Raw genomic sequence first — 26,073 nt, 5'->3', positions numbered from 1 at the left:
ATAATTAACAAGTATTTAATTTACAGTAAATAAATAACACAAGCATATAATCTAAATAGAAATGCTTTTAAGTTTTTGTGTTTTGTGTTCCATAACAAAATATCAAAAATAATGCTACTACAGCTGGCTCTCATTTACTGGGAAAGAAATAATGAGTAATCTTGTGCTGCTCGAGATGTATTGTGCAGTGAAGTTAGGTCTTAGATTACAAGTAGTATGAATGATTAAGCTATGAAATACATTGTGAATAAGGTAGGCTAATCCTTGGACACAGCAGAGGAGTAGACATCAACCTATATTTTTTTGTTTATTTGAAGAACACATTCAAAATCTTAGAAAATAGAACGTGGACTAAATTAAATTATTAGAATACTGCCATATCGTCAGGGATATTTAGCTCAAAATATATGTGAATAATACAAACTAAAGTACATTCTTAATCCTTATAGAGAGCACAGACCAACTGTGATTTTCTATCTTTTGTGTAGAGAATGTAGAAGCTTGCACATGTAGCACATTAAGTTTTATACGCGTATGTGCGTATCCCCATCTGGTCACTGTGATCAATGGATAGAGCTGCAGCCATTCTAAGATAGTTTCCCAACAGAATCCTTTTTTTTTTGTTTGTTTCTCTAGTTTAGTAGCTATTTTCTATCTCACCTTTTAATTTTGTACTCTCTCCATCTATATATGCTAACGGCCAGAAAAGACATCCTCTGAATTATCAGAGCAAGCTGCTGACCAAATTTCTGCAGGGTTTCCTTGGGAGTGGATGGTTATCGGGGCAGTAAATAAGGAGAAAAAAGAAGGACCGTTATATTTTTACACTGAATGATCTTTACGAAATGTGTAGCACAGCTGAATAGAACTTCAAATAACAAAGAATATTGCTTTTACTTTATTATTCATCTCAAAAAGTCATTCTGTCACTTTCAGTGATAATCATCATGCCAAATTTTTTGTGTGGAACTTGAATTGCTGAGAACAGTCTATTCTGCAGAGATCGTGCTTGCAGGCTGAATGGCATACAAGCTGAGAGTTCCCAGCTCACTTGGCAAGAGAAAGTGGAAACAAAATATTAGTAAGTGTGTTTAAAGAAGCAATCTTTCTCAGTCAAAAAAATCTGAAAACTTATTCATAATACTGACTGTGCTGTTTATACAAGTCATTTCATATTATCTAAGGACTTCCGTACGACTTAACATGTGTCAGTACTTATAACCTGTGTGTCTACATTTCCAGACTTTACGTAGTGATGTGCTTGATCTTACTGTTGAAAGATGCCCAATTCAAGTAAGATTTTTTTTATGGATGAACTCTGTAGATATTTTCTCACAGAATATCATTACTTAGCACAAAAAAAAAAAAAAAAAAAAAAAAAAAAAAAATTGAGTTGCATTACCACTCTTACTATTTTTGCTGCCATGTTGGGACTATTTGAAAGAAATTTGGGAAATTTTACATCACTAGGAATTTTACAGCATCCTACCTTGATTTGGTTTAGAAACCTCAAGAGAAGAAATATTCGGCCATATCCTATCAAACTTTGGAGGATCTGCATGCGTCAGGAAAAATCAGGTTTTGTTATTTGCATCTGTGATATTGTTCTAAACAGGCAAGCATGTGGACAAAGACATAGATTACAAACATCCATTACTGAACTATTCTAGGTTGCAATTGAAGAGTACATGATTTCACACTGAACAAGAAAACAAGCAATTGATGACTCCCAAAACACCAAATGGACATAAAATACTGTGCATAACAATTTAACTTCAATGATTCAAAATATCGTTGTTCATTGTGAGAAGATATTCAAGTCCAACGTATGTGGTTCTAACACATGGAACAAAATAAAAGCATGTTCTTTTAATCTGCTCTGTAGAGATAAAATCACAATATCAGACAAATATAGATTTCTTACCAAAGACACATATCTTACCATTGCATCCTGTTTTAGGGCCTTTTGAGTGAAACACATTTCTGTTAACAGAAGACATATATTTTCCAGTAGTGTGGACCTTTTCTTCACTCTCACATTTTTTTGTGTGTTGCATTTATTTCATATCACAGCTAGACTATGTTTTTGTGAAAATACAAAATGTCTAAGTATTTTAAAGGCCCTAAAGCCACGTCACCTACATATGGAGGCATTTTGTCTCTCATCAAAGGCATAAGATATGTCTCTTTAGAGCTTCGTTTCCTTTAGTCAATGTGTTTTGGTGTTGAGGTAGGGTGGAATGAGTACACTTAATGGTGCTGGCTGCTGGAGCTGAGAGCAAGTAAAGAGGTGAGCTGGTGGTGGAGGGGGAGGGGGAGAAAACTTCTTTGGACCCTGATGTGAGACATGGTCTTTTATACTGTTTCTTGTTTAGTTCAGTTTTGTTTCTGTTTTCTTTGGTCATTGATAGCTCCCATCTGCCTAGCTTTGGACATCAGATTTGGACAGCATTTTTATCCTCTGTATGTTCTGCAGTTGTTTCTTCTCTGAGCCTGAATAGAATTTTCCCTAATGATCACATCAGCCTACACAGCAGTGATATAAACAGGGAGAGGGAAATTTATTTCTGCATACAAGAAGTTCAGTTGTGTGGTATGTAGATTGCAGTTGTCACATCTCTTTGATATCAAGAATCTAGGCTAACAGGTCTTTTGGAAGATAGTATGTTTCACTGATAGATCAATCATAGTGGAAGACATAGAGGTGAAGAGAAAAAGGCTGGGGCTTCAACCACCTGATCTAGTAGGAGGATGTCATTTTTATTCTACTGCATTTTCTGATCAATTTGTCAAAGGTGAATGGAAAATGTCTGGGTGTGAATGCACGTCCCAAAAGCTTTCCTTTGAAGAGAACAATTTAAGGAAAGGCTTCCGCTGTGCTCTTTACTATTAGGTAGTCTTTTGAAACTGAATCAGTTAATATTTGATCCAAATATATCATTGCATCATATTCTTGCTTTTTTATGTTTTTTTTTTTCCCTATTAGTCAAGATAATGCACATAAGGAAAACTGAGCTGATTTGGTAGTCTTAAGTCTTGATTGAAAACAACCTGCCTCTGCTAATCAGATCCACCAATTCACACACATAGGAAGTGCAAACACTGTAGTCAGTGCATTACAAAAGCTATCTCAAAGCCATACTGAGGTGGCATGGTAACCCTATCACACTTTTAGACTATAATTCTATGCATCTACGACCACATTCCACCTCCTGAAACATTCATGGACTTGTTATGGTAAAGAAGTTTGAAATACATACAAATAAATGATTTGGACATTTAATTCACTGGTTAAGTTTTGGTTAAGTTTCAGGAATGCTTAGTCTTGGCTTAAATTTTTGAATGGACTGGACATCAGATAATATGTATGAAAATCAGGAGCTAGAAAGGAAAAACAATCTTTATTGACTACATTCTCTAAAATGGCTTAAATAGTATCAGAAATAAAAGTAGCAATATCAAAGCTTTGTAATGCCTTAAGGACTAACCTTCTGAAATATCTGCTACTTAATAAACTGTAGGTCCTATACATAAAATCATATCAACTCTTATTCTGATAATGATTTCCCCAAGGAATCTCTTGTCTTGTCCAAATAAAATCATTACTTCTGTGTCAGAAAATCAGTGTTAAGTGTTTCTAAGTAATCCTATAAATTCTATAGATTCATAATTCTTTTCACAAACTGACTTGAAATGGAGACTGTGACTTGCTAAAATAATGAAAACTTCCCTGACCTTTTAAATTAGACTATACTGAGCTATGTTTCTTAATGGGCATACAAAAAACAGATGAGCATATGTACTGTGACTAAGGATTAACAATTAAGAGTTATTATTGGTTATTGTTACTAGTTATTAGTGCTATTTGTAACCACCTTAGAAAGGCTTTCTCAAGGTCATTTGTTCTAAACTGTGCTCATAGCAAGGTCAACTTCAAAAGTTGTTGTTCAGGGTTGTATCAAGTTCAAATCATTTGCTGTCTTTAGTAGCTCTGGGCTGCTTGGTAATGTTAGCACTCCAGGAGACTTAATGCTTCTTTTTTTTCACATTTTTATATATATATATATATATATATATACATACATATATATTTGCTAAAGAGAAGGGTTTTTTTCTTATGTCCATACTCATGGAATGTATTATCACCAAGATTACATGTTTCCTTATAAAGGTCTTTTTACTTATCTTTCTAGCTCCCTCCTTCCCTCCTTGAATGTGACGTTAAATGCTTTATCTAAAAGCATATGTGAGACTTCCAAGTCAGAGAATATTGACTGTCATTCCCACAAGTATGTTGGAGCAGATGAGTCATCAGAAAACAATAACAGAAAACAACAGAAAACAATAACATTCATTTAGAAGCTACTTATTCTTTTATTGCAACTTGTGAAAACATTTCTAGTCCTAAGTGATCACCACAAAGCTTTTTTTTTTACATAGACAAGTTTACCGAATAAACTTTACTATTCCAGAACATTTTGTTTGCATGCTCAATTCTGTAGTCCTTGTTTTCCAGAATAATTAATGTTGGTCTAGGTATTCTAGAAAAAACACTAGATAAATCTAGGATACTACTCTGTTGTTAAATGTTCCATGGTAGGTGTTCTAGGTAAACAAAGCTACAGAAATGTGAAAAAGGGCTTCTAAAAGTAGATTTTTAATTCATTGTTTAAAAGTAAAGGTACTTTAGGCACCTTAAATAGTAAAGGTATGTGAGATATATGAACGAGCAGAAAATTAAGACATGATGTTTTAAATTTGCATTGGAAATTTCTGCATTTTTAGTTTCTGTTATTTCAAAGCCAACTCTTGAAAAAAAAAATCTTTTGTGGAGAAAGGAAAAGCTGATGATTGCAGATTTACTAGATATAAGATTATTTCCTCTGGCCATTCCCTTCCAGCTTCCCCTCAATGTTCTGAATATAAAGATATTAAATAAAGAAAATACATTTCAAGTATTCCCTAGAAGTGTAATCAGCACCTCATGCCACATTCTGGCTTTGAATTAGGGAAATAACAGAAATGAAACAGGTCATTTCAGCTTAATTTCAGCCAGGCAGCTGCTCAAGAAAAAACTTGTCATTTTGTTGGCAGAAATTAATCAGCTCTTTGTTTGTTTCTCACTTCAACCAAGTACTGAGCTGGCAGTAAAATTGGCATGTACTTCCACTGAGAGGGACTATCCTTCACTGGGAATGCTGACCAAGGGCAGGTGATGGAGCATATGAAGACTACATTGCTGCCTGGGCATCTGCACTCTGTATACTTTCATCTCCTAAAATGTTTAAACTGACTTGTCCACAAACAGAGTATTTGCTAAAAATCACTCATGGTAAATCAATAAGCCCTAAGTAATGCTTACTCTAATGTTAGACAAAGATAATTTGTGTTTCCTACTGTCATTTATTTATTCACATTATAAAGAATCTTAGTGAGGGAGACTAGTTATGTTTAAGCTTAGTCTCTTAAAACTTGGGCTTAAAACACATAAAAGTATTTAAAAAAAATCAAGTTCAGTGATTCCAGTAGAAGGTGTTGAAAACTGGCCTTGCCACTGCCTATTTTAAACAGTGAGTAGCTGAGAGTTAAGATGGCGTTTCATCCAAAAAATAGGCATCTGCTGGGTACGGTGATAGATGTATGACAGTGGTTTTAGGTTTAATATTAAACAAAAAAGGATTGAGAATAATTAGAAATAATGTTCGGATCAGATCAGTGGCAATGGAGATTTTGTAACTGCTGAAATAATTGATGTTTGTATCAGATGATATATGGTCTCTTCTTGCAAACATGTGATGATTATTACACTGTTTTTAGGTCTGTTTGAAGCAGTGATAACACACCTCATGAAAAATTTGTCTTATGGCAGTTTAATTATACTGAAAATCGATCTCCTGAAATGGGAAGGAATGTCAAAAGAAAGGTTTGTTTTTATTGTTTTTTTTTTTTTTTTTTTTTTAATCATGCACTGATTTATTAAGTCTTAAAAAAATTTCTGGGCCAATTTTAGGCAATCTTTTTGGAGCAACGTAGGAAGTTTCATACCTGTTTCTTTGAAGAAAGGAGAATTCTGCATTAATGTGAAGATGTGGTTGTTTTTGCAGCTCCTCAGCTACAACATCTTTTACAACTGTTGGAAGAATTTAAATGCAATTAGTTCTTTATGCGTCCAGTTGTTGTTTCAGAGTAAAAGCAAGTGATCTTTTCAGAGGTTTTAAAAATCCAGTGATCCAGTTCTGGAAAATTTTGGAGGTGATCTCAGAAAAAAATCCGCTGCTTTTAACTAAGGTAAAAGATTGTTATTCTCCCACTAGTGAGGTTGGAAGGACTATTCTTCAATTGTAAGTATTTATAGTATTTGCAAAAATACTTGCAAAATATTTGCAGAAGTATTTTTTTATTTTGATTTGTTTTGCTTTTATCTTACAGTGGTGCTGGAATTCACAGTTGGACTGAGACTACTGTACTGGACTGTGTACTGTACTGTTCACAGCTGATGAAGAACAGTAGATCAAGACCTATTTTAAAAAATCAAAATGCTGATGTCAAGACTCATTCTTCTTTATACTCCAAGAAGTAAATGAAATTCATGTCTGGGGACAAAATAAATAAATAAATAAATAAAAAGAAGTGCTTTTTCTCCTCAAGCTTTAAAGATGTTGTATTCTTAAATATCTTCCTAGATTTTCTGTCCAGAAACTTTTCTGAGTAGCTGCATCTAAATTTGCATGTTGTGAATGCAATATTATTTCCATAGGTACCATAACTCGTATCAAAATGTTGCTTTATATGGTGTCTCTGAAGCATCCTATCACACGATGCTTCGTTAACGGCTATATAAAAATTAATGGAGAACTGAATAGTCTTCTCTATATTACAGCAAATTAAAAAGAGAAAGTTCTGAAAAGACTGATGTACTACTGATTGTAATTAATCCTAGATGATGAAGATACTTTGGGATGAAGAATGAGAAACAACACAGAACTGCCACTGGCCACATCTACTAAGTTGGAGAGAATGGCTCTTCTTATCTGTAAAAATTGGTGGATCTGGCAAATCAAGCAAACTAAAACAAAAACTCTCCCAAATTCCAGCCCAGCAGTTTATCAGTGCTTTCTTGAGTAGTACACTAGAAATCACTCCACAAAGAATGGGATTCTGTTCAGCGCTGGAGTCAGCGAAGGGACCTCACTTAGTGAACTTCAAAACTGAAATCCAAGTTACATAGGAGAACAGTGGTGTTCTCATGAATCCTACCAGGTAAATAAACTCACAATTTCTTTGACTTAGAGTGTTTAATTTACTTTCATAGCTGGTATTCAAATGAAAGCATTATAGCACAAAGGATACTGGTATCTTTTTTTTTCAGCTCTGTAAAGTTTTAATATCATAGAAAGCCTAATTGTTAGACTTGAAGAAAAATTCTGGGCTCATAGAGTTATTAGAGTAACAGTGAGAAAACAAATACTGTCTGCCTGTACCTGCTTATTCAGATAAGGTGATTGCCTTAGACTAGGGGTCTGATTTACAGTGTTATTTAGTAAAAAGTCAGATTTCATTAAAACTGAATTGAAATGGGAATATTTTGCTAATATATCCAAAATGTTACAATCTGAAAACTATCTAAAAGATTTTGTAGGTTTGTGGTCCCTCAGCTATTCAGTTCTCTCTGTAAAACTTGTTCTCAATTAATTACAAACAATTGCAACCTACATATGCATATTTAAATCCTGCACATATGTAGATGTTACGTACATAATCTAGTCCGGAGCTTGGCACTGTAATAACTTTGATCCCAGTGCAAATTTAGTGAGAGAAGTTCTTGATTGGTGCAAGGGGATGAAATCAGGTTCTAAATACTTCCAGTGTGATTTTTAAAAAATAAGATTTCTAGTATTTGCTCTCTCAGTTTTACAATATTTATATTTCTCACTTCAAAATATCACAATAAATATTTAAAACAAATAAAGTTACACTCATCCTAACACTATTTTAAATGCAGAAAGATATCCACCAGATCTTTCAAGGTTAAGAAACCAATAAAACAAGAATGCCCGTTCAAGGTTTATTTTATTTTGTTTTATATTCATTATCATTCCAAAAACAAACTCTCTTAATTTGAAATTGGCTTTAAAGAAGAATAAAAATATAGAGAACAAAGCAGAGAATGCCATTTGAATATCTTGATTCCACCTTGCACTTGGGTGCACGGTCTGTCTCTAAACTCTGACTCATCTGCCACCAGCAGGCTTTAAGGTGATAATCACCCACACAGAGCTATTTGCACATCATGTCTATCTTATCCTGTTTCTAATTATACCTTTATAACAAACTGTTTAGCATAATTAGTGGTGTTATGCTTCACAGGAATAAAGATAGAAGCTATAGGTTAGAAGACTCAGGTTTCTGAAGGCATACATGTACAAACTAGTAATTTTTGTATGTGGTCACAATAACAAATATTTTGATGCATTGGTCTATGTAAAATTATACAATGATTATTTTAGCAAGTAAAGTAATGCAGTTCTCAGAATGTTCAAGTATTATATGTAAGCATTGCTGATCATAAATTTTACCACTATGAAATGGTTTTGGGACTCATTAATTGCTAATGCTCTCACCAAATATCTTTGCAGATATGGCTGAAAAATGCTGAAAGGGACAGTGTTGGAATCTAGAATGCTGGAAGTGACTGGACACCTATTATTCAACTGATAGACAGCAGCAAGTACAAATGACCTTAATAGGAAAGCTCGGGTTTATTTACTTATTTTCTAGATGATCAGAAAGGATGTTTACTTAATGACCATTCATTTTTTGTACTCAAACTAACAATAAACTGCTTTAAGATGATTGAATTATAAAAGGAATAGAGAATGATGTGTGTATGTGCACACAGTAAAATACATCGTAGTTTTCTTTGGGGATGCTTTCATTGGGGTCTTCGGAATGTTTAATGAACGCTGATTGCAGCGGCACCTGATTTGTTTGCTGGCAGTTTGGTCTACATTCGTTCCCTCCCTCCTGTCCCCTTCTTATGTATTTGAAAAAGCCTGAAGAACACAAAATGCAATATCGCCGTAGTAATGTTTGCTGTCAGGCAAAATAAAACCCAAATGGTATCTCCTGAGAATAAACTCCTGTCCCTAGTTAGGGAGAAACTCTGCTGATTTGAACACAAGCATAGCATAGACAAAAGAAGTAGTAGTGCGGTATCCATTAAAGCAGCCACAACTATTGAATCTTCTTTGGCTTTATGCATTAATTGTAATTCTGTTAAATTTTCTTAGAGACAAGAATATATTTATGGGTTCTATCCTTGTTTAACTGATAATTCTGCTGTTTCTATCCTGTAGTAAAGATGTTCAGAAGATTGTGTGAGTAGAGCTATTAGAGCTATTTTCCCCTGAGCTATTTAAGAAGAAAAGCATGAAAAAAAGCAAGCAGAATATCAGTATTTACTTATGCTCATGAAGAGATGCTCGTGCTTCAGCCTTTCCAGGTAAGTAAAAAAAAAATTATTGAATTCTACCACATATTACTCCAAGATGTTTATAGCACATTTAAGATAAAGCATAAACTTGCACTAATTTTTCAATTTTCTATGGAATGTTAAACAGATTTTTCTCCATTTTTAATAGATAAACAGTACTAATCAACCCAGTTTAAAACACAAAGAGGTCAACATTGCATCCTTTCAGGTCACCATTACTTAAAAGGTATTTGAGTTTCCCTGTTAAGTTTTCAAAGGCCAACATCTGCTGATGCTCAGAAATGGTAGATGTGGTGACAAAGGCTGTATGGAGCGTGAAGTGAAAACACAAGTATATAGTCCATGCGACACAGCACTAAGAAAATACAGCACAACCATACTCCAAAGACCTATTTTCCCATTCATCCCATGTCTGTTATTAATGGCAGGATATTTCTGATAACACCAATATAAACTTACTCTTCTCTTCCATGTAGTTCTTTTTTTTGTTGTTGTTATAATATATATGTATAAAAACATGGTTTTAAAATAGCGTATCACTATCCATTTTCAGTCATGAAAATGCCAAAGGAGATATTGCAGCAGGAAAATTACATTATTCAAATTGAAGGCTCTCAGTTTCAGGTTATTGCCATTGATGCTGCTTCAATATTTAAAGCTACCAAACAGATGCCATGGTATTCAGCTGTTAGCACTGTTCTTATTTACGAGGAGGCTAGTTTTGACGATATTTAGCTTGCTGCCTAGAGTTTAACAAATCAGTGCTATTCATGAGCTTCCGTAAACTGAGCTGATTTATAAATTGGCAGACCTGACTATGCATCAAAAGAAGTGAGGCAGTTTTATCCAAATTATTAGAAGCTTTTCAGCTGGATATCAGGTATGGTGAATTGTATTTTACTACGATGATATTTTCTCATTTTGATAGTCCTGCATCTCATAGAAGTTGCGTCTAAGGTTTCAGCAAAGCTGAGGCTGTGGGGAATATTCTTTCAGTCAGTCACAGCATGATAGATTTCTAGTCCTGCACTCTATTTGTAAGCAGCTGACATGCCCTGACTGTGTGCACTTGTCTGCTGTGGAACTCAGCTGAGACACAGAGCTCAGCTACTATGTTCTTCCTTTGTTTAAGTGTTCTGACATGATTTATCTGCTACTTCCTTGATATGCTAGTTCTTAATATTACAACACTATGTTTTTATCATAGTTTTGGTATAATATTTTGAAGCTTTATATGCATACAGAAAAGCAGGATTATTTTTACAAGGAATACAGTTCTATTTGCTCTGTGCAGAAAAGCCCAGTTCAAAGGCTACTGGTGGTAATCCAAAGATTTGAACAGATACACTATATTTACTAAGCTACTGCACAAAAAATGAAAAGTATTTTTAAAAATCTTCTGTTCTCTCTTTGAATTTATACACAAACACATGAAAATTAATTATCCTATACTTCCCTGTTACTAGTAAATATTTTCACAAAATATTTAGAAGAAATATTTTCTGTGGAAATTTTAATTCTCTGCATAACGCTCATTTTTACAGCATTCATCTTTCATCTGCCGATAAGAATGCATCAGAAAATCTGTGCTTGAAGCCAGATATGTTGACATTCTCTCTGGCTATATAATACGGTTACATGTTACTGTAAGCCAGTACACAACCCCTTCACTGTAGAGCACATTTCGGATAAACATCATCTACAACAGAGAGGGATGTAGGGAAACGAGATCCAAGAAGCTGAATGAAAATGCAAAACAATACTGTCTTTTTACTTACTACCAATACTGGAAATACTGGGTATACCTGTAGAGAAAGAAAACAATAAAAAGATGTTAGCTGTTTACTGTAGTTGACAGCACTATTATATCTAAGATTCTGAAAATATATATATATATCTCCTCATTTTCAGAATATTGTATCAATAAATAGTTCCAAGCAATTGCTAGCATTTATCCCGCCCTTTCTAAATGCAGAGTCTTTAGATTTTTCAGTATGAGACTGTTGGGACCACTAAAATGTATTGACAGATGGGTATTTCTGGGACCCATACCAGATCTCAGAACTTCATGAATTTGTTCAGAGCAGTTTTGTATTTGAATTAGCCAGCCATTAGGTTTAGTGCTCTATATAAAAATATAACTTATGCATGTATTATGTAGATCTAGGGAAAAAATGAACCAAAGGATAGATGCATTGCTAACTACTTTGGCCAGCTGCTTAAATCAGTTGATGTCTTCTGTTGCATTAACTATACATAGCTATTTTTTTCATCCTTTACCTGATGGTTACCCAAATTAAGTTAAGGAAAAGAAATTTAATTGAGCAAAACAATCTAATGCATTAGGCTTGCCATATTGACTAAGCCTCTCATTGATTTCTTTTCCTGCTTTCATTTCAGTTTCTGAGCTGAACTAATGCAGGGAAACCATTCCAGAGGCAGGTGAGATTTACCAGAAAAGGTGGGGCTGCTGAGGAGTAAAGCTGCTACATTAGCAATGTGGGATCTCCAGTTGCCTGATGTAGTTCTGAAATGTAGCTTGTGGTTATATCTGCCCTTAATGGTGCTTTTTTTTTCATGTCCAAAACTGTGGACACAATATCTTTTCTGAAATGCCATTTTCTTTATATTAAATGGTATCGATTATAGTACTATCGCTGGTTTCCAGTGTTAAACTGCAGATCAGTAATTAAATTCTGAATATTTGCATCCTCTCAGTTAAATACGGTTTTCTTTCTGTAAGTTTTATTGACTTCAGTAGAATGTGCTTTACTGCAAAAGTCTTTTTCTCCATTAAACATCTGCTGTACTACTTTCAAAATCCGTCTTGAAGAGTTCTGTCTTACTCAGAGATAGTATGGACTATTCTCTAATGAAGCAAGTTGGAGTGAAGGAATGTTTGCATGATAAATGACTTTCAATGTAAGTATGGTGGTAGAGTCAATTAGGAATTGTTCCTAAATTCTACCCTGGCAAGGAGAAAACTGAAGTAATTTGGTGTACAGAATGATAACCTGAACGAAATATGGCAATGTTGGGGCACGTGCCAGAAAGTCTGCCCTACTTTCACATCGGATGTGGGAACTGGGACCTGCAGAAGGCCAGGCCCTGCACTTGGGGAGCCCCTGCTGAATGAAACTCTCAGGCATCATTTCCAAACTTCATTTTTGCTGAGATAAACATGTATGTGTATGTATATACTTAAATCACACAGTTAGGTATTAAAAGCTAAATAAGAATATGGTCATAATAAAACATATTTTTTGTTCTAAAAGTTATAAAAAGAACTTAGTTCCCTATGTACTTTTAAATTAGAATAGGTTAGTGTAAGACAACTTCTATCCAAAAAAAAAGCCAATGATCCATTTTCCATTTTTCCCCAAAGTTTCAATAGAAGTTTGTTTCCTTTTCTTGCAAGTCATTATAGATGTTTTAAATTAGCAGAATTCATTTTCCTTTATACACTGATGGAAACTGCAAGAGTATTAGATAAAGTACAGATCCTGTGTTCTCACACTCACACTTCCACTGTGAAACTGTATTTGTATTTCCTTCAGTATACTCCCCCACCTCAAACCTCTTTTCTCTCCTACACACACACACAAATATCCTTTCCTTTCTGTCCTTAACAGATTGTAGGATAGGGAGAGGCTTTCCTGCAAGTCTGATCTCCTCTTTTTATTCTATTTCACAAATTCATAGTGATAAATGCTTCCTGGGCAGAGAATAATGAGAATAAAAAACCTGCTTGCCTTTAAGGGCTCTAAATTAAACTTGCAAAGTTGTCTTCAGATTCTATTTGAAAAGCTCTTTCACTCTTTCCATAGTTTCTATATTTGTGTGATTTTTGTAATACCAGTTACCCTACGTGTGGTGACTGTGTTGATTGTGTTCTACTTTATGCCCTTTCTGCTAAAGTAAGTGAGAATGGCACTTCTGGGTTTGTCTAGAAAAGAGGTGATTGCATAAGGCCGTGAGACAGGATCTATTAACACTCCTTAAAAACTAAAGTGCATATATAATGGGAAATATGTTCTCAGTAGTGGTGCTCTGGGAAGATCAGGACTTGCATATCGAGGCCAGTTCTGGCACAGCAGAGCTGCATGAGGTGCAGGAGGTGCTCCCATCAGCAGCCCTGAGGTGTGCATGCATGCCACGTGGGGGCTGTGGCATGGTGGAGAGGAAGCTGCTGGGAGCTGGGTGGGATGCTGTCGTCCCCTGGCATGGTGGGTGCCCATCAGCCTTGTGGCAAGATAGATCAACCAAGTACAACTCTCTTTTGCTAAATTAAAGAAATCAAGTGACTGTATTTACAAATAATGAGTTGTTAAACCAAAGCAATGTTCTTTCACTTGGAATCACTGGGATGCTTGTGCATTGTAATGGGGAGTCTTGTACTGAGGAAAGAGCCAGGGTAGCTCCTGCCCCCAAAATGGTGAACACTGCAGAAGTCTCTGATCCTATTTACTATTTTTGACTTGACTTGAGGGTGGTGATTTGATATACTGCATGTTTACTGAAGTGCTTCTAAATATGCACACGTTACATGAGAGAAAAAATCTAGTGCTTTCCTTGCATATGGTGTTCTGCATCTGCCTTGTAATCTTCTTGTTTTCCATTATCAGGAAATGGGTTGTTTTAGCAACTAGATACTGTGTAGCTAACTACTGTGAATGGAGAAAAAAACTCCAGAAATTGGATGCTTGCAAAGAGGCAGGTTTTCGATTTCTTGTGCAGATTGTGTCAGTATGGAATGCATAACAGAAAGGAATGACATCAAGCTTTCAGTGAGAAGGGCAATGCTGCAGTTTGCAGTCTCAGAGCAGGCCATATGCTGTAGCCGCCATGACCATCAGTGTGTTTGCATGCTTCCTGCCAGCAGAGCAGGTAATACAGTCAGGCTGCGTGTCCTCCTGGTCTCGAGGAGCATTTGGGATGGAGGAATTATTCTGGCAACTCAATCTTGGCTACTGTCTTTCTCATGGGCTTCTCTGCCTTTGCCATCACAAGGCTGGATGTGCACCTGCCATATGATGAGGAGTCAGGGATGGGCTCCTGCTGCTTTCAGAGCACTGCATCTTGCTTGCAGCTCACGTATTCAGGGAGACAGAGTCACCCAGAATTATCCAGGTGAGGTGAATGCAGCCTAGGGACTGAGAATTTAGACTGCCTGTTATGAAGGTATGAGAAGATACAAGAATAGATAATGCAATGCAATTTTGGACTCCTTAATTGCTGATGGAAGTTGTGCGAGAGCTTTTTTGACAAAAGATATTTCCTTATAATTGCACTCTACACAACACTGATTCTTAAAGAGGTGCAAAATATAGAGTTGAATTCCATAGCAAAGAGTCAGAGCAGGCCTGCAGTGTCTGATCTGCTTTCCTGGGATATATGTGATGCAGCATGACAGCACTCCTCACAGATATTTTTTCCCTTTCTAAATTCTCCAGTGAGGCATGATCACAATATCAGATCATCAGTATCAATTTTAGATGTTCTGAATTCTATAGTAACTTAAAGTTCTGAGAAGCTGGAGAAACCTAGCATCTTGTAATCCCTTCATCAAAAGGAGTGATTATTATGATCACAGAAGTAAACTTTTTGTGTTCTGTCAAATTGTGTTTAGGCAAAGGACCACACACTGTGAAAGACATAATTCTTAGGAAGTTTTGCATGTGTTTTGTTGTGAGAGCCTTAGAACTTCTGCTACTGTTAAGTTTGCAATTGCTCACTCCGTAAAGATTGAAAAGATTATCAGAATTGTCAAGAAGCAATGTTTTACTTCTTAAGCATGCCCCATTCCTCTGCACTGAGATCATGTAGGACAACATCCTTTACTTAATTCATGAAAGTAGGCACTGGAAAGCTCCTGCCTGTTCCTTCAGAGAACAGGACCCTTAGAAAATGAGACTGTATCTACAGTGTGAGCCTGCCTTGAAAAGACTGTTGACTGCATGATCTTTTCAGGCATAGGGAATCCTGCTACATAGATTCCTCAATAACAAGCCTGCCATCATACAACCTCCTCGTCAATTTCACTTATGCTGGTCCTTCAAGATGGCTTTGTGCCATCAAATATTCATGGAGAAAAATATGAACACAGATGAGAGTAATCAGCACAATACTTTAAGTACCATTACTTTTTGCCAGGACTGTTTCTGTGGCAGCTGTGCTGCAGTGATGCCTCGTAAGTCTTTTCCTGCTCAGGGAGGATTAGCGCTGTGCTGCTGAGACAGAGGCTATTCTGTCAGACGGGAACTTGCTGCAGAAGAAATTCTGTTAACTGGTTGAGACTATCTGCCTAACTTCTCACTGAAAAAATCCACCACTGAAAAATCCACCAGTGTTCTTTGTGTCCTGATCAATGCTTTGTTTCATGTCAAACTATGAATTAGCAAAGTCGGGTAGAAGCTGGGAGGCATTTTTTAGCTGAGTGTCAAGCATTTCTGGTACAGGTTATTGGCTGTGGAGGACTGACAAAAAAGCAAGCAGGCTTTGATGGATGGGAGCCCAGCACAGACTCGGACAGCTCTGTTTGATAGAGCAAAGAACATAAGTGCCAGAGATGATCTAAACAACAGAAGGAAGAAAAGGGCTTGTGCTGTCAGACACGTATGACTGCTGAGAGAAAAGCTATCTTGTAATACCAAGTACTGAGAAATTCAATAAGTTCACTTTGAGTGCCAAAACATATTGCAGTACAAACTATTTGTAGAATGTGGCAGCACAAGGGAATAAATGTAATCACAAAATAGTCAATAAGATAGAGTGAAAATATAAAATAAATGCTATGCAGTAGTACCAGTATACAGTGAAGAATTTGATGTTTTTCACAAAAGCAGGCAAAAATGCTTTGCATTCTCCTAAAAAAAAAAAAAAATTACTTTCAATAAAAATGAGAAGGATACAGATATCAGCTTTATATCAAGATTTAGATTATGAGTGGGATATAACCTAGAATGCTCTTGTATTTCATGAGCTGTAACTTGAATAGGTATGAACAAGCCTCACTGGCTACCAAAATGGCAGAATCAGGACAGTGAAAACTACATCAATTCCTGTTTGGAAAGATTTTGAAACAGTCCTCAGGCTTCTTGTTGAATCTAAGCAAATTCCCCGGTATCAGAGAATGTCTGGAGAAATCTTTATTTTGTGGGGGAAAAAAAAAAAAAAATCATTTATAGAATTACATTAATTACATTACTGCATCTTATTTAAGCACTCATACAAAACAAAAGTGCTTCAAATCCATTCTAAATGAAAAATATTTTGTCTTAGATGAAGAAGGTAGAATCTGAAAATTGGAAGGAGGAGAAGAATCAAAGGACACTGCTGTAATGAAGGACTAATTATTGTACCCCTGGGGAATATAATTACCATATCAAGGAAGGTGTAAAGCCAAGCTAGATAAGTAAGTTAATTCTACCAGTATGTTCCCCAAAATGTTCACAGAATGTATGGTTAACTAAGAAGACTATGGCCCTAGAGCTACATTTACTGATCACCTGATGGAGATGGTGAAACAAACTCAACAGTGCAAATGAAATTACTTTGGTCCTGCAGAAAGACTACAGAATAATGCAAAAATTCATATGCTAAAACTCATGCTGGATTAAATCAGGAAGTGACAATGAAATGAAGCTTTTACATACCATGAATAATTGCTGCTTGTAGCAAGTAATCAGAAAACGCACAAGAAAAGAAGCTTATTTAGATCTTAGTAGTGCATAGGACCTGATTCAAGAAGCAGTTATCAGAGAACCACTTCTGGAATGAAAGCCAACATACTTGTTGAGAGGAATAAGGAGAAAGTCCACTGCAGAAACTTTCAGAGACAGCAGAAAAAAATGAGGAATCTAGTAAAAAAGAAACCAAAAAAAAACCAACTGAACAAATATAATGCAGATAACAGAGAGACATGTAAAAATCTGAGAGACTAAGAATAATTGCATACAACCAATTAAAAGAAAGTAAATTCTAAAAGTGAACTTCACTAAAAACATAACAAACCTACCCAAATGGCAAAATAAAGAAGTCTTTAGAAAGATTCTCTTCACAAGTGTAAGTTAGATTAATAGAGAAAGATTGGAAAAAAGCGTAAAAATCTGTCAAGCTAAATATAAATGACAGTACTTGGAGAATCAACTTGCTACAGACTTAAATTTAATGCATATTTATTTTCCTTTTTAAATAAACGCACCATAAGCAGAAGGCTTCACAAAGAGATGATTGGGTAGATAGAGAATGCTAAATATTAAATACTAAATTAATTGTTTGCACTGATACTCACAACAAAGGTTATAGAGATTCTCACAAACTGAGGAATTTATAAAAGTCTGCCATGACCAGAAGTTGTTTTAGAAGATAAAAGTAATATCAAGCAATAAGAATTGCCTTATGGTTGTATTCACTGGAAAAGTGTTTTAAAGGAACTCAAATATGACATTTCTGAACAAATAACTGTAACATATAACCTGTCACTTATGTCAGCCTTGATGCCAGAAGAAATGTTGTCAGTGTGACACCAGTTCTTCTTAAAAAGGACTTAAGGGCTGATCCATGTAATAATAAAATACAAAGCAGACACGTTTTTATGCCACTGTAAAAGATCCATGTTATGCTCATGTCTAGAATATGATGTGAAGTTTAAGCCTCACAAAATCAAAAAAATGTCACCACAGAGCCAGAAGAGAGCAGGAATGGCACATGTAAATGATTTGGCATTGCTTTTATATACGACAAGATTAAATAGATTAGGATTCTTTATTTGGGAAACAGATTGGAAAAGTGGACGCGCCAAGTCTATGAAATAATAAATGGGATAACAAATAAATATGGCTGCGTTATTCCATTTTTTCCCAAGGGGGTAAAGACTTAAACAAATGAAAACACAAAAAGCAAACAAAAGGAAATTATTTTCATTCATTATGTCTTTAAAATGCAAAGTGTGTTGCTGTAAGAAGCCACTGAGAAGGAATTTACGGCAGCTGTGTCTCTCTCCTCTGAATCTAGAACCACTGTAGGAGACTCCAGTGCAGAAAGCCTCTTTATTGCTCAAGACTGGAAAGGCCAACACAAAATCCTTCTACGTTCACCTACGTCATTCAGTTTTCTATAAACTGCTTCTGGTGAGCACTGCTGAAGTCAGGATTTGAGGTTTGATGAAACACTGGTCATCCCAAATAAGGTTACATTTTCACAGTGCTTTAGTACTGCTACTACTACTAATAATAAATAGAAAATTATTTCTTTTATTTGCAACAGTTTTTGATTTTGATGGAATAGTATATCTGATGCAACTCAGTGTTTAAAGTTGTCTCATCAAGCATCAGCAACCTTTCACTGTGTGCTAGTTCCACTGTTTCTGTTGGCATATGTTCAATTCATTTTAAATGATGTCAGTAACATAACAAACTGCATGTGGTAAGATCTTCATTTTTAATTTCAGATGTATTTTGCCCTAGTGCAGATGATTACTGGGGTAATGATATATGCATGTGTATATATATATATATATATATGTATGTTTCCATATATGCATATGGTATGTATATGTGCCTATGCACGTATACAAATACATACATAAATAACATCAAGCTGGTAAATCTCACCGTTTTTCTCCAAACAAAACTTTAAAGTTCTAATTCTGAGAGCAATGCTTCCTTTTTATAACTTGGAAAAAGTGAATTCTCTTACAGAATGTTTTTCACTTGCTTTTTGAAGGTTCCTTTTTTCTGCTCAGTAGGAATTTTATCATAATTTCATACCCCCATACTTCACGGTTTGTTACTTGGGCTATTACTCTCACATTTAACTTGATAAGGTCCTGCTTCCTGTGATACTCATTTTTGAGTCTTGATTCCTCACAGCTGCTGCTTTGAAGTCTTAGATAACATTCTGAGCACTGCACGTTTCTCCTGATTTTAAACTTCTATTCAACGAATTACATAGCTTTGTTTCTCTTACATAACTTTTCAGTAAATTGTTATATTCTAATATTCTAGAAATAAATGTTTTGCTTTTAATCAGAGTAAAACTCTGGACATTTTTCTTCAAAGAAGCTATAAGTTCTGTCAAAAGGTTTGGTGATTTATTCTCATCTTCTTTAATCCTTTCTTCAAAGGAATGTAAGTCTGTTACTCAGAAGGAATTTGAATCATTGTGTATTTCATACGTGCATGAAAAAAAGAAATGATGCTGTGCAACCTCTCTTTCAGCACCATGTTCTGTTTGACCTAATCCTGACCAGGACCAGGAAGAGTAGCTGCAAGTAACTTCCTTTGGATGATATTCATACGTTTTGGAATGGTATATGTGAAATAGTGAGTATGCAAGTTGTTGAACGTGTATTAGTTTGAAACGGGCAGAGATAAAAATGCAGTTTTTGCTCTCACTTTTCCTCTCAGAGATCAGCAAGATTGAATGTGAGTCTGGATTACAGGTCCACATCAGATACAAAATTCATTTATCAGCCTTCAGATAAAGTTAATAGAAAGACTTTTTAAAATTTTCTTGAATGGATGAAAAATCAGTAATGATCTCATCTGACAAGTTGTGCTGCGGTTGTTTTGAGTCCAGAGGCAATAAAAATGTATGAGTGGAAAGCTGAGAGAGCCTTAGCTGAAGCACTGCTGCAGACATTCCCACTGGTTTCCCTCCCCTTAATGTGCTTTTTCATGTGAAGGGTGCTATTCTTTTTTGGTTCCTTAATCTTTTCTGTGCAATAGCAAAGAATATGTCCATGGGTACAAGCGTAGCAACTGTTTACATGGGTTGACAGTGATAGGACAAAGGGAAATGGTTTTAAACTAAGACAGGGAAGGTTTAATTTAGATATTAAGAGGAAGTTTTTCACTCAGAGAGTGGTGATGCACTGGAACAGGTTGCCCAAGGAGGTTGTGGATGCCCTATCTCTGAATGCATTCAAGGCCAGGCTGCATGTGGCTGTGGGCAGACTGGTTTAGTGGTTGGTGACCCTGCCTGTGGCAGGGGGGTTGAAACAGGATGATCCTTGAGGTCCTTCTCAGCCCAGGCCATTCTATGATTCTATGCAGTTCTCATGCAAAATATTTACAAGCATGTAGAATACGGATAATGACATGATGCATACCTACAATTAATGTGCTTTAAGCCATGTTAAATTACGTGCACTCAATCATAAAAAAGGACAAACTTTTCCCAGAATTAATCCTCCTTCATAGTTGTGATATGGGCAGAATTATAATAATGAAATAATCTTATTTTGCAGAATTACTTACAGATATTAGCAGTGCCCTTAGGTATAGGCAGATAAGAACCAGGGCTCCATGGTCGGCCCTGGTAATTCTTCTTGCATTTTCCACAGTCTGGGCCAGTTGTGTTATGCTCACATTCACAAAGTAGTCTTTTGTTTTCTTCTTTACAGCCAGTAGCGTGAAGGTTGCACTTACACCTATTTTTAAAAAGCAAAAATAAAAGAAGTAGGATATTATTTAAACTGTGTTTAAGTTTGGCTTATATTTTTTTTGTAAAGAATACCCTATGGAAATTTTCTTTCTCAGTGTGTTGTGACTGTGTTTTAGCAAGTATCACAAGATATTGCTCAAAGAGCATGTTATATCATCATCAACTCACACAGATCTAATAAGATAAACAGTGCTAACTTCACCAAGGTCCAAGGTGCTGAATCTTTTCTCATTTCCACTAACATAACTCCACTAATCAACTAAATTAATTGTAATTTTCATACAGCTAGGTCTACAATCTTGCAAAAAATTCAAGAGTTGCTTGCTACACAAAGAGACAAAATAAGTTGTTTGTATCCTTAGAGAGTCTGTCTCAAATTAAGATCTGAATAGGCCATGGACATCTGAGAAAGCAGATTTCACTTAAATATCCTCTACAACAGCCTACTTTGGGAGAAAGGAACCTTGAAAAATGTAAGTTCAGTTCAGTGATGTTTTGCCATTCTTGTCCAGCAAGTGCTATCTTGCTCAGTAAGCAATTTTTTTCCCCTTCTTTAATTTAATATAATTATAGTAGCTGAAGGTCACAGGAAATATTGTTTCCCGAGTTTAATTTAGGAAATAGCACCTAAACAAACTTTGAGAACAAAAATCATTACATAAATCAGATTCAGCATCTGCTACCTGAACAATTGTATTTCCCTTAATTCCTCTCTCTGCCTGAAACTAGGATTCTTACAGAATGGGAAAAGTAATTTCATAAACAGTAAAATATTTTTACTTTTTTTCCATCTCTTTCCCCAAAATGTTGGAAATGGCTAAAATCTGTTTCTGTTTGGAGCTGGAGAGAAAACTAGTATTTAATGACTCTAGTTATTTGTTTTCACAATGATTGTATGTCTAGAGATTTAAAGGGTTGTCCTGTGAGTATTTGTCACCTGTTCCATACACTGGCCAATAATTAGAGCAAAACAGCACATGGAATGACCAACCGCAAATTAACAGCTGTCAAGCTGACTTCCATTTGGAAGGAATATGACCTGAAGCAACTGGCCACATACATATATATCCCCAGGGTAAAACAAACTTGCAGTTGTCATAAGTGGCTGCTGGAGAGAATCCACAAGAATTTATAATGCAGAAGATGGTTTAGCATCCTTTTCGGTGATAGAAATGAGGCAGATGAAATTGTTGCTATTTAAGCAACACTTACTCTAAAGAAAAGCAGGACTGGTACTGTTTAAATAGAAATTAGCAAAATATATCGAACATGCCAGACAAAAGAAGGTGAACTTCATTTTTATATAATTTCTGGAATATTGATGCTTAAAGACTATACCAATTGTAAGGTAAATTTTCAAAGACTGGACACTGCAGAGTGAAAGATACCTGTCTGGATGTCAGTGGATGAGATATGGCCAGTCATGCAGAGCTCAAGTTTTGGTAAATAGAACTGCTATTAAGAAAAGTGATGAGTTGTTTTACTGCCCACTGGACTATGAAAATGGGAGATACACAATGACAGCATGCACAGGAAGGGGTCAAGGGAGAAAAAAGTAGGAGAGACTGTGTAGCACTAAAGACAGGAACTGATTGGCTTTTCTTCAGGAGGAGATTTCTGCTTTATTGTAGGAATTCATCAGTGTTAGAAACAGCAAACTGATCTAGGCAGAAGAAAAAGTCAGCTGATACTGAGAGAAGTGGTAATTCTTATGGATCTGAAGACTGCTGAGTGCTGATAAGGAGAAAACAAGTGTAGATTGGTGCCAATGTACATGGCTCTTCTACAAGCACCAGAAAGCAAACAGTAGTTGCGTCAGAAAATCTTGTAAGAAAAAGTCTGTATATAACAGATGCTGTAATTCTACTTTGTTCCTAAGGAGCTGGTCTGGCCCATCTTCAATTTTGCTTGCATAACTGTAAGTCTTGAGTAGACTCTGGTCTCCTCCATCTCTCTCTGCTTCTATCCAGTCCTGTTCCAACTCTCTTTATGCATATGTTTTGTTGGTATGTAGATATGGGTGTATATATTCATATGCAAGCAGTTCCTACAAATTCTCATGCCTGCTGACTTCCTTTCATGTTCCACATTCCCTAATGTCTTTGTAAGCTGCCTTCTGCCTTCGTATTCCTTATTTCTCAGACAAGCTCGTGGAAACAGGTGGGAACTCTGAACTTTAAAAACCAGCTTAAGTGAGAATTTAAAAAAAAAAAATTAAAAAATCAGCCCTTGTAATAGGCATTCAGAATACGTATAAAAAAGCCAAACAGTATTGTCATCTTAGCCACTTACCTTGCTAAACTTGCTAAATGGCTCTTCCTGTCTTAAATTTGTAGAACAATTCATTCAATTAATGCCTCTCTGCAAATTTATTTATTTGTATGTGTTTATATGTGTGAAAGCTTTCCTAGCTGGATCACCCAGGAAGCTGTATTCTGCCTTCAAAGAAAATTCCAATGAATGGAATTATAAGAGAAAGGAATGCAAACTGTCTACTCCTTTCTCCCACCAAAAACAAAAAAATACCAAAAAAAAAAAATCCATCACCACCACAAAAACAAAACAAAACAAAACATAAACAACAGTGACAATGAAGGTATACTTTACAAGAGCATGATTTAAAGTGAATGAAATAAAACAAAGTAAATTAATTATTGAAAAAATAAAGGACTGATAGGAAACTGTTGTAAGCAGAGAACAGATAGTCAAAATCTAACATCAAGAGATGAGCACTAGAAGTGCTGACAGTGTTACAGAATCCTAAAAAACCATCCTCAGAATAATTCAAACTTAGCTGCGTACAATTTCAAAGAGAGTAAGGAGCAAAATGTAGTCACTGTGATTTTCTAAAGGACTACTTAAATAAAAATTGTAAAAATACATTTTCTTAAAAGTGTCAAAAGTGACGTTAATGAGAGCCAGTTCATTGTGTAGAAAAATAAATATTTCAAAAAACCCCAAACCGCGGAAGTGAGACCATGTGTGGCAAAATTTTATCCTTATCCTTTATCCTTAGCACTTCAGAATACTGGTAGTATAAAAGTTAGTTTGGGTTTGTGATCATTAGTGTTATACAAGTGCAAAATGCCCTGCAGATTAAAGAAATATGAAGAAATTGAATATTGAAGATATTGTATCACTAACTACACATAACAAGTAAAGGAGCATAAGCACAAACAAAGCGATTCTGAGGACTGACCCACAGGCTCTGATTCTCAACTCACTTGCACTAATTTTTGCTGATGTCACTTCACACACCTCAGAGATTAATCATGAACTTCTATAGCACATTCAGCTGAATTCTGAATGAGGGTCAAGTGCAGGCAGTGCTAAAACTGAAAAAGACCAATAACAACTGTGGAAAGCAAACAGGGTGTACTTTTGGAAGGTATTATGGGAATAACATGCTAATATCAAATTCTGTGCTGTATATGGAGAGATGTTATATATGTCTATCTACTTATTTATTTTTGGGAAGGCTGTACTAGGAAATGGGCTATCTGTCCCAGGGACCTCATCAGAGGTGTGTATGGACAAATCACAGGGAGCTGCTGTGCAGAAGGAGAGAAATGCCCTTTGTGCCTGAGGGACAGACTTCCAGACTGGATGAAAGTGGTAAATATACATAGAGGGGCAGGGAGATGACTAGAGTATAATAAAAAAAGCCTGCTTTTATTTGAGGGATAGGCAGTAAGGGAAATAGAAAGTTTTAAGTTATTGAGAAGAGATCATTTATGTAAAAGTAACATCCAGATAGACTGTGAGGAAGAAGACCCTTATGATGAGACATATTGGGTTGTAAGTCCACAACAAAGCAGAGCCTGGAGTTCAGCTATTTCAGGTAACTGAATCAGAGCAGTACCACTGATCTGGCAGGAAAACTGGGCTCCCACCAGATCGTAGGAAGGGATGAGGACATCATTGGCTGTGGAAGACACATTACCCAAGTTCAGAGACCCTCATCTATATCCTCCTCTTTTTTTCTTTTTCTTTTTCTTTTTCTTTTTCTTTTTCTTTTTCTTTTTCTTTTTCTTTTTCTTTTTCTTTTTCTTTTTCTTTTTCTTTTTCTTTTTCTTTTTCTTTTTCTTTTTCTTTTTCTTTTTCTTTTTCTTTTTCTTTCTCTTTTTCTTTTTCTTTCTCTTTTTCTTTTTCTTTCTCTTTTTTTTTCTTTCTCTTTTTCTTTTTCTTTTTCTTTTTCTTTTTCTTTTTCTTTTTCTTTTTCTTTTTCTTTTTCTTTTTCTTTTTCTTTTTCTTTTTCTTTTTCTTTTTCTTTTTCTTTTTCTTTTTCTTTTTTTTTTTTTTCTTTTTTCTTCCAAAGAAGCAGCTTACTTTTCTTTTTTCACTTCAGAGGCAAGGAAATATTTTATTACCTTATATGGCAAGGTAACAACTATGATAATAAATTACTACTGAAAATTCTAGGTGTCACTTGCTATTTTTTTAAACGCTTTCTTTGAAAGGCAGTTCTTACTTGTTACTGCTTTGAATTTAAGTAGTAACAAAAGACTTAATTAGTTTTGAATACAAAGCATATTAAACCCAAAATTTCATATAACCCTTGCAGTTGCTTCTGTTGGAAGAGTTGCCTACGTGTATAGGAATGGATAAGTTATGAAAACCTAAACTCTGCATCCATACTATGTGTACTAAACAAGTGCCAGATGACAGCATTTTATGCCTACGTAGTTTCTTGAAATCCAGAAAAAAAGTTAAGTGCTTCAAAAGGTATGATGTACACATACCCAGAAGTGTAATGACTGGGTATTAGTGGGTGGGTAGCAGATGCTTGAATGTGTTCTGGTAAAGGATGATTGAGGGAGCTATTTTGAGTAGAGTAGCTTTGAGAATACAGGTTAAGGTGTGGCAAATGTAAGAGGATGAATGTAGCAGCCTTTGCACCACACTGGCAAACTGTATAGGGGGAAAAAAATACAAAAAGGCAAAGTGTTACTGTGAGATACAATACATGCTCATTACAAATAATCATAGAGTCATAGAATGGCCTGGGTTGAAAAGGACCACAGTGATCATCTGGTTCCAACCCCTGCTATGTGCAGGATCACCAACCACTAGACCAGGCTGCCCAGAGACACATCCAGCCTGGCTTTGAATGCATGATATTGCTTATTGAT

General features: G+C 35.6%; 1 protein-coding gene across 1 annotated transcript in view; it reads right to left on the bottom strand.

Annotated features, from left to right (window-relative positions):
- The window catches only part of NTNG1 (netrin G1), a gene marked incomplete at both ends in the record, with an annotated part of 142,930 nt that overhangs the window by 34,072 nt on the left and 82,785 nt on the right, over window positions 1-26,073 (bottom strand). The window contains 3 exons of the mRNA XM_079536560.1: window positions 1,490-1,555; window positions 11,272-11,298; window positions 20,755-20,927. Of these exons, the coding sequence (XP_079392686.1) occupies window positions 1,490-1,555; window positions 11,272-11,298; window positions 20,755-20,927 (266 nt within the window). The remainder of the gene's footprint in view (window positions 1-1,489; window positions 1,556-11,271; window positions 11,299-20,754; window positions 20,928-26,073) is intronic.

The sequence above is a fragment of the Tetrao urogallus genome (genome assembly GCF_951394365.1).
Source record: "Tetrao urogallus genome assembly, chromosome: 5".
NCBI classification, from domain to species: Eukaryota; Metazoa; Chordata; class Aves; order Galliformes; family Phasianidae; genus Tetrao; species Tetrao urogallus.
This window is presented reverse-complemented; position numbering and strand designations above follow the sequence as displayed.